This window comes from Salmo trutta, chromosome 10, assembly GCF_901001165.1.
Source record: "Salmo trutta chromosome 10, fSalTru1.1, whole genome shotgun sequence".
Lineage (NCBI taxonomy): Eukaryota > Metazoa > Chordata > Actinopteri > Salmoniformes > Salmonidae > Salmo > Salmo trutta.
Genome location: NC_042966.1, coordinates 25,498,728 through 25,512,400, shown reverse-complemented (window position 1 = coordinate 25,512,400; position 13,673 = coordinate 25,498,728). Strand labels below are relative to the sequence as shown.

General features: G+C 41.7%; 1 protein-coding gene across 1 annotated transcript in view; it reads right to left on the bottom strand.

Moving 5' to 3' along the window:
• The window catches only part of LOC115201441 (heparan sulfate glucosamine 3-O-sulfotransferase 3A1-like), a 52,829-nt gene extending 39,938 nt beyond the window's left edge, over nucleotides 1–12,891 (bottom strand). The window contains exon 1 of the mRNA XM_029765060.1: nucleotides 11,815–12,891. Coding sequence (XP_029620920.1) covers nucleotides 11,815–12,461 — 647 coding nt within the window. The 5' untranslated portion in view covers nucleotides 12,462–12,891. The remainder of the gene's footprint in view (nucleotides 1–11,814) is intronic.
• Nucleotides 12,892–13,673: the final 782 nt, after the last annotated feature.

The following is a 13,673-nucleotide window of genomic DNA, read 5'->3' as shown; positions in this document are numbered from 1 at the left end:
GGATATTGCATATTTGGCCTTAAGACATGATCAAAATTGCTTCAGTAAATTGCTTCAACTCTATAACATTTCAAACCATAGGGGAGAGTTGCAGGCCTTGTACATTTGTAGCCCTAAACCAAATGGTTTTGTAATCTGAATCCTTGAGCGGATACTGCTTAGTACTGTTACTAATACCCCATAAAACAAGAACAACAGCTGTTTAACGGAAGTGTTCTTAAGATAAGAAAGGGACAAACAGGTTGCTGCCTGACTAGTGTGGACGCAAACCTCCAGAGCAAATAAACAACAAGCAGAATGCTGCAACAAGAGTAACTCTATCCCCAACAATACCATCTGCTGTCTGCTGTAGTGAACTCTGAACTCTTTTGGGTGGTACATTCTGTGTGAAGCCCTCTAGGTGGCCCTCGATGATCTAACCCTAACCATGATCAATTACCTTTCTTTCTACAGGCTCTCAGTAAAGCTCAGCTCACCAGACCTGGGTTCAAATACTATTTGATATAATTTTAAATACTTTATCTGTGCTTGATTGAGCTTGCCTGGCTTAATGAACCAATTGAATAGTCCCAAAATAGCAAAACCACCCATCTAGCACTTCAGGCAGGCTCAAGCAAAATATCAAATATCAGGTCTGCAGCTCACCATGGTCCCTGGTCGGTGAGGCTTCGGCCATTTGTACCAAAGATACCAACTAGACCCCCACAGGAATGAACGACAGACCGATGGACAGACGCAGGCCAACAGACAACAAACAGGTTGTTATTTTGGGTGCCTTGGTCAGTCAGGTGAAAACATCAGGTGTGAGCGTCTGGGGAATTCAGGAGGTGTCTGAGGATCACCCTGCACCTGCTGCCTGACCCCATCCTCCCATCGGGGGGGAGATTCCCTGCATGCCAGGGGGCAGCTGCTGACAGCCAGTACCGTGGCCCAACCTACCGCACCTCCTCCCTCCCCAAACTACACAGCCCTCCCCAACCTTCCCCACCTCCCCAACCTGCCCCCCCTCCCCAGCCTTCCCCACCTCCCCCTCCCCAACCTACCCCGCTTCCCTACTTCCCTGTATGGGGACCTCCTAGGGTCAGCTGCTGGGGTGTGTAAGGGTGATGGTGGGGATCAAGGGCATGTGTGTGTGTGTGTGTGTGTGTGTGTGTGTGTGTGTGTGTGTGTGTGTGTGTGTGTGTGTGTGTGTGTGTGTGTGTGTGTGTGTGTGTGTGTGTGTGTGTGTGTGTGTGTGTGTGTGTGTGTGTGTGTGTGTGTGTGTCAAGGGTGAAATGAAATCTATTCATCAAAAAAGATTTAGTAAACTGAAATATAACAATTAACAAACATGTTTTTTTAAACAACTATACTAAAACTATTATCTTTGACTCCAAAACTAAATTAAATAAATACAATACAAACCATTATGAATTATGTTTTTGATGGGCAAATCTAATAAGGTTTCAAGCTTTTATTTCTGGTGGAGTTTTCAAGCTTCTGAATCTGGCGGGTCACAGGGTCACACAGAGTGATTCTTGGTAGTCTTAAATAAATCTACTTTGAAACAAAAGTATACACCTCACACACATGGTTATGGACTTCAAAAAAAGAAGAGAGATTAAATGTATTACATAAATTACAAAACTATGAAATAACATATGGAATAACATATGGAATCATGTAGTAACCAAAAAAGAGAGAATGCCAAGAGTGTGCAAAGCTGTCATCAGGGCAAAGGGTGGCTACTTTGAAAAATCTCAAATATGTTCTTACATAGTTTTGATGTCTTTACTATTCTTCTGTAGAAAATAGTAAAAAAAAGAAAAACCTTGAATGAGTAGGTATGTCCAAAATGTTGACTGGTACTGTACATCGCAGACAACTGAAATACAAACAAACTGTTTGATATAGAAACATCGGAATTTCTGCATAATTTTAAAAAATGTTGATTAATTATGAAAATGTTAAAAATATGAATAACATTCCACCCATGAAGCCACGAGGTAATTTGACTGCAGGAAAGGGCTACAGGTAGACTCAGCGAGATGACAATGCCTCGAGCAGCACCGCAGATATTGGGCGCGTTTGAATGGTAAAGACTTTAGACTAACTCTCATGAACTGACCTCATAATACACACTCACAAACTGAAATCCTAATTATAATATGTGTGTACACAATGTACAACCAATTAGTGAGAGAGAGCCTCAAATATATAATTTACATAAGTATTCACACCCATGAGTCAATACTTTGTAGAAGCATTTGTGACTGCGATTACAGCTGTGAGTCTTTCTGGGTAAGCCTCTAAGAGTATTCCACACCTGGAACGTGCAACATTTGCCCATTATTATTTTCAAAATTCTTCAAGCTCTGTAAAATATTTTTTTGCTAGACAACCATTTTCAGGTCTTGCCATAGATTTTCAAGTAGATTTAAGTCCAAACTGTAACTCGGCCACTCAGGAACATCCACTATCTTCTTGGTAAGCAACTTCAGTGTAGATTTGGCCTTGTGTTTTAGGTTATTGTCCGACTGAAAGGTGAATTAATCTCCCAGTGTCTGTTGGAAAGCAGACTGAACAAGGTTTTCTTAGAGGATTTTACCTTAGCTTAGCTCAATTCTATTTCTTTTTTATACTGGAAAAACAGCAGTCCGATTACAAGCATACACTTAACTATGCAGCCACCACTATGCTTGAAAATACAGAGTGGTACTCATTAATGTGTTGTATTGGATTTGCCCCAAACATAACACTTTGTATTCAAGACAAAAAGTTAATTGCTTTTCCACATTTATTTGCAATATTACTTTAGTGCATTTTTGCAAACAGGATGCATGTTTTGGAATATTTTTTATTGGCCTCATGGTGAAATCCCTGAGTGGTTTTCTTCCTCTCCAGCAACTGAGTTAGGAAGGACACCTGTATTTTTGTAGTGACGGTGTATTGATACACCATCCAAAATGTAATAAATATCTTGACGATGCTCAAAGGGATATTCAATGTCTGTTTTTTTTTTACCTACAGTATCTACCAATGAGTGCCCTTCTTTGCGATGCATTGGAAAACCTCCCTGGTCTTTGTGGTTGAATCTGTGTTTGAAATTCCCTGCTCAACTTACAGATAATTGTACGTGTGTGGTACAGAGATGAGGTAGTCATTCAAAAATCATGTTAAAACACTATTATTGAGTCCATGTAACTTATTATGTGACTTGTTAAGCAAGTGTATATTCCTGAACGTATTTAGGCTTGCCATAACAAAGGGTTTGAATACTTATAGACTCAAGACATTTCAGCTTTTAATTTTTCATGAATTATTAAAAAATTCAGAAACATAATTCTACTTTGACATTATCGAGTATTGTGTGTAGGCCAGTAACCAAATATCTCAGTTGAATGCATTTTAAATGCAGGCTGTAACACAACAAGATGTGAAAAAAGTCAAGGGGCATGAATACTTTCTGAAGGCACTGTAGGTGCCAGTCTGACCATTTTTATCCCCTAAATGCAACACACTTAGAAAGGCCGTGACCAACGATGGTCACAGACTTGACAAAAGTGATCCACTTGAACGCACCCGTTGAGATGAGCATGATGCAAGACTTTGCTCTAACACAGTCACAAAGATTATATGCACAGGTGCGCTTCACGCTGCTACAACGTGGTAACTACGGGAACGAAACAGTGGAAATGTTGAGCCTCGCGCTTCAGCGCTCCTGGTTGACCCGGAAATTGACCCACTATCTACATCATCTCACCGAGTCTACCTTTAAACCTAACCTAACCTATAACCTGACCCATCACCTTATGCATTACTGACCCACAGTGACAAGAAGTGACATTCCAAAAACACAACACCTATACAACTAATAAATGGCTCCTAGCCTCCCACACATTAGGCTACTTTCTGTCCCTAACACTAAAATTGAAACTAAATAATATCAAAATGAAATAGAGATGTTTTTATAAAACTGAAACTGAATAAAACTAGTAAAGTAGATGTGAAAACTAACTAAAACTAAACATAATTTCAAATGAAAATCTTAGTCTAATAGAAATAAAAACACAAAACTATAATAACCTTGGTGTGTGTGTGTGTGTGTGTGTTTGTGTATGTGTGTGTGTGTGTGTGTGTTTGTGTATGTGTGTGGTGATGGTGGGTTACATTCCTCCAGTGGAAGGTGAGGGGCCCCTTGTGTTACAAGTACAATTATACTCCATGATAATCATTTTCACAACCCTGAGGCAGTCAGGGTCTCATGCTCAGGAGCTTTCACTCTCTCTCACCCTCTCTCTCTCTCTCTCTCTCTCTCTCTCACCCTCTCTCTCTTTCTCTTTCTTGCTCTCTCAGGGGATCGGGTTACCACCCTGTCCAGCACTGTTCTGGGTGCTTCAATGCAGCTTCATGTTTTCAGTAGTGCACCTTACAGGAAAATCTGATAAATCAATTGGGCTCAGAGAAGCGAGTGTATTAAATGTACATCAAACACCTTGGTACCAGAGAGTTAGTGTACTGTACGTATGAGAGAGAAATAAAGAGACAGACCCACTGGGCACAGAAGTCAATTCAATCAACGTCTATTTCACATTGGTTCAATGCAATTTAATTGAAATGATGTGGAAAGAACGTTGATTCAACCAGTGTGTGCCCAGTGGGGAGAGACAGTGGATTTGTTTGCCTATTTTAACTCATTCGCTCCGTTTAAAACTCTGAGAGGAAGAACATGTCATAGCTGGACTCCTGGCCAAGCCAGATCAAAGCAATGTTGACTGCCAGTGGTACACTGGGGGGATGCATACAGCGTGGACGAATGCACACACACACACACACACACACACACACAGGAGTCTCTTTGTTTGTTAGGGTTCTGCTTTCACATGACAACCAGCAGCACACACCACAATGAAGGCTAACTAATGAACTTATGGAATATGAGTAGTTGCAAAGTCATCTACTGTAAATGCATTGCTTCTGTGTGCCTGTATAGACTTTGCTATAATGGAAAAATACAGAAATTCCTCACACTACTCAAGGCATCCACAGTAATATAGCTAACTGCTGGGATGTTTCTCCTCCCTACCAATAAGCTGCCAGCCTTTCCTTTCCACGTGTCCTCCAGACCTCTTCACAGGCCCAATGACGAGTGACATGTCTGAGAGCAACAAACAAGGCAGCACTCTCAACTCTGCCACCCACTTAATTGACACCTAACCCTGCCAAAATATGAACAACTTGGAAGTGGTGCTCACGGAAAATGCTGGGAATTTAAACCACTTTTCACTAACAGTTCTGACGACTGAGTAAATTTATTTTCTTTGTGCAACTTTTCATACATGGAGCAGCATCAGCGAAGCTATTTGGCTGGACGACTAGACTCATGTAGGAAATAATGATAATCACAAAAGAGTTTGAAAAATGAATGTTTATGGTATTCATATATGGGACAAGATCCAAAATATTATTCCAAATGTTTACATCTGGATCTTGTAATGTATCCCTGGCATTTGGAGTACAGTAAAAACATACTTTGATAGTGTCTTCCCCTACATCTACATCTGACAGCCTCTCACCACAGGCTACTACAGAGACAGGGTTAGCCAGAGGAACAGAGAGCAGCACTACAGAAAATCCCCAAAGAACCGTTCTCTATGGGTCCCGACTGGGTCAATGCTTTTATTATCAGAACACTTTTAGTACCATTACTTCATTTCCTGTAAAATACAGCCAGTTCAATAAACAGGTAAAGGCCCTAATTTTACAGAAATGTCTATTTTTTGGAGCTGAGCTTTTTCATTCATAATTCACTCCCTTGTGTATTGTTTTCAGTACAACATACTTTTGACGCAAACAACTGAATCCAAAATAATAACATGTATTTTTCTTGTAAGACTTGGCTTAACAAGACAATAACATGGGTTTCTGGAAATATATTTTGTATAGGATGGATGATGACAGGCAGGGACCTCAGACTGCTAGTCTGGTACAGGTCACATGTGTTTTTATGAAGGGCAATTAACTCATTAGATGGTTTGGTCTGGTCTAATTCAGCCAGTCTGGTGATGTCAGACAGCGCACCCTCTCGGACCCCTGCAGACCCCGCTCAACCCCCCTCACCCCTCCAAATCCCCTGGCCATGACAGGTGAAGGCTGGGTTAGAGGGTAGAAGGCTGAGCTAGAGGGTAACCCTAGTAGGTCCCAGACATAACGCTAAACTACCATCAACATGGACCTTTCATTACATCAGAGTGTTGTCGGTGACCTTGTTCACTTGGAGTACATCACATTTCCACAACAATAGCGTGTCGGGTCAAGCATGATTGTCTCGGTACAAGGTAGAGAGATGGGTGGTGAAATGTAACACTGAGCCGCTGGTTTCCTGTTTAATGGCTAACAATGTAGACCTAGAACTACTTCCTGTTTAATGGCTAACAATGTAGACCTACTGTACAACTACTTACATTGTACACAGAGAGGCAGATACACACACATGTAAATGCATAAAACATACATTTTACCCAACGTATTACAAGACTAAAAGATAATGGTTTGTTATACAAAATGCATTAGTACAACTTCGGTGTGGATCAGATTTCACTTTGTCAGGGGAAGGAAGATACACTGGGTATGCTGAATTCGACACTCCAAAAACTTGGGGAAAGTTATTTACAACTGTCCAGTGGCGACCCGTCAATCAGGACAGGTAGGGCAGAGACAACAGTTTTCAGCTGTGCTAGCATAATTGCAAAAGGGTTTTCTAATGATCAATTAGCCTTTTAAAATTATAAACTTGGATTAGCTAACACAACGTGCCATTGGAACAAAGAAGTGATGGTTGCTGATAATGGGTCTCTGTACGCCTATATAGATATTCCATAAAAAATCAGTTGTTTCCAGCTACAATAGTCATTTACAACATTAACAATGTCTACATCGTATTTCTGATCAATTTGATGACATTTTAATGGACAAAAAAAATGCTTTTCTTTCAAAAACAAGGACATTTTTAAGTGACCCCAAACTTTTGAACGGTAGTGTATATATCATTGAGTTAAATAATAAAGGTGCATACGCACATGGTCTCTTTATTGTTTTCTTGAGTAAGGCAGCTCCAAAATGCAGGTGTTTCAGCCTAGCTCAGTGCCTTCTGTGGTGGTGGGGTGAGCCAGCCAAACATAGGAGCATTGCGCCGTGATTGGCTCAGTGTTCTGTCACTCATGGGGACACTACGTCATCCCAAAGTTTATGTTCTTAGTAAGGGTAGACATCCAAAATTTCAGCCCTTTGGGTCCTGCCATAGAGTTATATTACAAGTGCCCTTCCAAGAAGGCTCAAGGTCATTGGCCACAGATAAAATGACGACAAATCACGTTATATGTACAGTACCTTTGATTGGACTGATCATGTCAACATCTTATTTTCAAAGTCTTTATTTATCCTACGGTTCTGACTTGGTGTACAGGGAAAATACTGTAAGAGCCCATGTTCTGCATTCTGTCGCTGTATATTTCAAAAGTGCTGAACACATATATTGACTACTTCCGTCGTCACTCGGTCAATTAAAGTAATAAATAATAATAATAAATTACGGAATGCCTCTTATCTGCTCATCGTTCCCTTTATGCCATAGTTTGATCATCTCAATTGTCACATTTGTTTAAGCAAGTCAGCCATATCAGCTTTGTTTTTTAAAAAGGCAGTAAGCAAGGCTGAAGTAATTGTTTCGCTGCCAGACAAGGCTCCGCTGATAGCCAGGTGTAGTGGTGGTATGGATTCAATCCATTGTGCTGGAAACAAAGCTCTGCTGTTGGGACAGCTTTATGTCGGCCCTAACAATTTGTGGGCGACGCTTATCGCCGTTATACTGCAATTAATATATTGTTTAGTGTTGTGTAGTGTCTTTTTGAGATTGCCCCACCAAGATTTACATACTAAAATCGCCACTGCAACTTGGATATATTACATAGAAAATAATATGAAAAATATTATGCAAATAATGACGATATATCTTGGTAACTTCTACACAAACAGTGATAACTTTCCTTAGGGACTTGGGGGCTACAATATGTCTGTCTATGTTTCCACTGGGAAAGCAGGAAAACACAGACCGCTGGATGTTGTTGATGCCACGTCACATTAGGACTTCAAAGTGTTAAACTAATGTCCCCCACACACACATTCCCATAGACACACATAAACACACCGGAAACACACACACGTACGTACGTACGCTTGCTCGCGCACGCATGCACGTGCACACACACACACATTCCCATAGACACACACAAACACACCGGAAACACTCGCACGTACGTACGTACGCTCGCTTGCGCGCGCACACACACACACACACACACACACACACACACACACACACACACACACACACACACATTCCCACAGCGACAGACAGACAGGCCATAGTGATTCATGTTCAGTCCACATATCGGCCATTACTCTAAACAAAGACTCTAAGTCCCATGAGACGGATGCCTCTGCTCTCTCTGCCTTTAACTATTCACACACACACACACACGCACGCACGCGCACACACACACACACACACACACACTAATGAAAAGAATCACGTAATTCCAGGAAATTGGATGCAGTGATTAGCTATAGAAAACCATCGCCTTGTTTCCCTCTACCACCGAGACCGCCTTTCTAGAACCAAAACCGTTTTCTAGAATTGTGAAACAATACACAAAAATGACAAGTAGCATGAATGAATAGCGCCGGACCATTCTCTTGTTTGTTTTCTTAATGCTTAGCCATTTGCACAAATCCATCATATTGTCATGTGTGTTGTATAATCTGCAGATTTTTTTTTGCCATTCCATGCAGCAGTACAAAAGACCAAAGAAGAGAATGAAAAAAAATGTCCAGAACTTGACAGCTGAAGCCCAGATTTAGAGGGTTTTGACGTCAAGTGAATGAACTCTGAGTGCACTGCAGTTCAGAAACACCATTTCGCTTCCATTAGCGTTTGACACTTCTTGAATAGAGGGAAAAAGAAACTTCACACACTTCAATCAAACTAAGGCCTAGATTGAATCAGATCAAGCATTTACTAGCGATAGCAGACACCCGCATAGCGGTTCTGGAGGTTGAACTGCGTTGGATCCGTCAAATTGGTGAGCAGCTGCTCTTGCGATCATTGTCATGAAGCCACACCCACCCTACTCGCATTAGAAGTTCAGAACGAGAAAGTGTAGGCTATAAAGAAATGACGGTCAACTTGAAAAATCATTCAACTAAATAATGAGGGTTTCTATCATCATAATGGAGATGTAGATTACATCTCACATTCCACTGTTTTAACTTGTAAACGAGGCTGCATGGGATTTCTCTTAAATGCAACTCCGTGCAACCAATGGTAATGTCCGCTTTAGGTATAATGCCAGGAGCCACTTGTGGATTTGACAGCTCTACCACCGCCAAAACAACCAACTGAGACACCTCCGAAACAACCGCTAGGCGGATGTCGGCTGAAGAGGATGTGATTGAATAGAGCTCTAAGTCTAAATGAGAGGGCTACTTCCTATCAAAAGCATACACACACAGAGGTTATTAACAGTTCAGCAACAGCATTCCACTTCCATTTGCGTGTTCGACACTTCCTGAGTAAAACAACAAAGTTTCACACACTTCAATCAAGTTCAAGTCTAAATGACTGCGTTAAAGTGTCCACACACAAAGACTATTAATAAAGGGAGTCTCTCTCAGACTTCCTGGAACAGAGTTGACAGGAGTGGACCTCTACACAGCAGATGCACTCCTTCAGGCTGACTAGTCAGTCACGTTGTTGTAACCCTTCTTTATTTCTTCTGCTCCGGCCATTTTAATTCAAGGGCCCATTCCCCATTTTAATGGAAGGCATTAAGTGTAACAGGCCCTGAGGTTGAGTTTGTTCGGCTAGTCCTTGGAGCTCATGGACCAAATTCCATGTACAAGAATCTTGGCAACTCCTCAGGATAGATGGAACCCTCATGGATATATACTCCCACAATGGATGAATAGGTAAACAGAAGGGTGTGAAAGAGTGATGGCCAAAAGAGAGAGTGTTCACGCTCACAGAGGCACAAAGAGGGAGGTGTCTGTGTGTGGGGAGAGGGTATGAGAGCTAGGGTATGAGAGGGGGCTGAGGTTGGATGGGGGGTTTGGGGGAGTTAGAAGGAGGGGGCCCGGGTGAGAGGAGAAGTTTCTCCAAGCTTTTAGTGTGAACTGCATAGTGTTAACTCAATCAAAAGGTGAATCAAACCTCCTGAGACACTCAGGTAACCCTTCGTTATAACCCTAATCCTTCTTAAAAACAGAGCTACAGTGTCGGCAATGCCCCATTACACACAAGCCCACTGAGAGGGAGAGACATGAACCCCCGAAGAGAGAACACACGCATGGCGTACGCACAACCACACACACACAAACACATGGGCACGCATACAACCACACACAGACATGGACGCACGCACAACCACACACACGCACATGGGCGTGTGCACAACCACACACACACACAAACGTATGCACACACAACAACGTGAACCTACTGATCACAAATCCATAGGCTTGAACACAGAGAGAGAGAAAAGTGGGATAAAATATGGTAACTCCCAAAGAAGAGAGGGGATTGAGGGGGAGAGAGTGTATGTCTGTATTTATGTGTATTTAGAGTTTGTTCAGAATATTTATTTTAGGTCAGACATTGACCCTACTCCCGCTGCATTTAAAGTGCTTGTCACTCCGGAAGCAAGGCGGTACTTTGCTTGTTATCTAAATCTGGGCCTTTTCCCTATAATACGTATTTGTATCTCCCCATTCAACTATTGGTGATGTTGAATAGGCCTATGAAGAACAATTCGATTTTTTATATATGTTTTATATTTGATATTTAATAATTACAAGACAGCAATTAAGTTTATTTTTTTTACATGAAAAGTATTCACTTTATTTAATTTTAAATGCAATGGAAAGTGTCATAAATTACGCTAATACACTAATATATTTCTTTAGGATTTTGAGGAGATACATTTTATAAGGAGATATTGTGCTCTGCCATGAAATCTTGAGAGAAGCCAATTTGCCAAGATACATTTTGAGTAAATAAAATATGAACTTATTGATAAGGTTGGCTACTTAATCATGTAAACTATCGTTACAAATGAATCCCCATCATTGATCTTTGAAAAAGACAATAGCCTACATAATTGGGTAGGAAAAACATGTCGTTAGTCTAGTTCATAGGTCATAATTACGCAGTGTTAATTGTAGGCTACAGAAATACCTTTTTTAATCTTAAATGCGTATTTTCTTAATATCAAAAATTCCCCAAATATCCAAATAATCTGTAGTGAATTATAAGATATATTTAGGTGTTATGAGAGCTCTCCCACAACTTTGACACTGGTTAAACAGTTGAATAAAGTAGCCTATAGGGCACCAAGTTGTCCATGATTTACATGTAAATATCTTTGTTTATATCCTGTATATTGTAATGAAAAAATGGAACATATACTGTAATTAAAGCCCCTTCAAAGACGAAAGGCAACAAAGTAATAGAAAATAAGTGTGCTATAAAACTTGGTCCGTTGAACAAGTGTTGCCAGTGAGAGGCACTGGCGGTGCACAACTTTGAAAACAACACAACAGCACAACTTTTAAAACTTGTCACCAAACAATATTTCACTGCACTGATGAATTTGGGAAAAGTAGAGGCATAGGCTACACATAATCTAATAATAATAATACTAACAATAAGCCCACTACTAATAAAAAAATAACAATAATAATAATTTCACTTACATTTAATGTATTTATTTAAACATTTACCTGTACCACTCCAGTCCATTCTCGTAGTTGCGGTCGAAGAAGTGCGGCTCGGCTCCCACAGCTCGGATGTCTGGATGCACGCGGAGGAACTCGAGCAGCGCGCGCGTCCCTCCTTTCTTTACACCGATGATCATCGCCTGGGGCAGCTTCTTGGTCCCGTCTCCAAGCGGACTGACTTTACCTGTACTCCCCGTCTTCACCATAAACCGACGTGCTAATCTCTTCGAATAAACTATATCACCCAAAGAAGGCGGCATATAATGCGACAGTTCTCGGTTCTTTTCGCTATCACTGTCCACCTGATGTCCCGGTTCGTACAAAACCTGTCCGGTATCAGCATCGTCGAACCGGGAGTACTCGGAGGTGCGTTTAGCGTCGTCGGCGCTCTCATAGCTCAAGCCCGGCTTGGACCCCGTGGTCCATTTCTGTAACAGTCTTTTCCTCCTCAGCGACCTCAAGTCGTGTAGTTCCGAGGAGAAGAAGCCCACGACTTGGCTGGATGCTTTTACCGGCGTGGGCATGCTGCTGCAGCGGTCCGTGAGGCAGTGGAGGAGGTACAGGGAGGTGAGGAGAGAACACAGCATGACCACGAATTTCTTGAAAATGCCTCGGGACAGGGGGTCCGAATAGACTCGGCTAAAAGCCATAACGGTCCTTGGGTCTCCGGTTCAGAAGCCACAGCCATGCTAGGCAGACATTCTCAGGTCTTGCCATTAAGAAATAGAGGGGACAGCTCGTAGGCTACCGGAGCTTGCTCCGCATCCACCAGTGGATTAGACCTTGCACGCCGCTCACTCAAAAATAACCCTCACATGTGTCCCAGCGCTCGAGCTGTTAAAGTCCTTATAATAAATAATATTGTAAATCTACTTCAACGTCAGAAAACAGTTGAATACGCAGTGCAATTCTAAATGTCAATGGCTGGCTATCCCGCATTAAACCAATAATATATTGTCAAAACAGCATTGTCAGTACTCTAGCCACGATTGGAATACAACATGTAGGCTGTTTGTTGTTTAAATTAAATGACTATGCATAAATTCAGCACCTTTATTTCATTTTAAACACGTGGCAGTTGTATCAATCTTCTGTATGACTTCAGAGAGGAAGATGGGCATGTCTTCATCTAATTAGAGTGTGTAAACGTTTTGCAAAGGTATGTGAGAGGCATTTCAGGATCCAATGAAATGGCAGTAGGGAGGGAACTTAGTCCCTAACCTGCCTTGCCTGTTGTCACACACACACACACACACACACACACACACACACACACACACACACACACACACACCTGTTTGATTAACTCATTGTTCAAATATTTCTTAGTATGATTCTATTACTGTAGTTTACCCTTATTCTGAAGCTAAAATGCTTTTTCACTGAGTCAACCTCAGAGCCATCACTCTCCTTAGATATTCCGTTTCCCAACAGTCGCACATAAAGTCAACCCTCTCTCTGCCTCAGGCCACCTAAGAAGATGGCCTCCATTGTAAACATTCTTTCTCTCTGTTTTATAACACAGAGCAGAACAGCAGAAAGTAAAATAATGATAACGGGCACATTATTTCTTTACAAGTGAACAAGAACAGAACCAAATGTTTCCCATCTGCTGTCATCCTTTCTGTGTATTAGCATGAGAATGTCTGGGCAGTGCTTCAATGCTGCACAGCTCACTGGTTGAGAAAGAGGACAGAGACCACAGAGGCCTTTATCACAGGGCCGTACTGCTACTGCCAGATGTCCCCGTGTTGGGGACACAATACAGGGGGCACCCCACATTTAACAAATCACACCCAATGCCTTTCTACCTCCCTTAAAAGACTAGAGGCGATAGGAGGGTCCTCTCCAGCCCCCTGTGC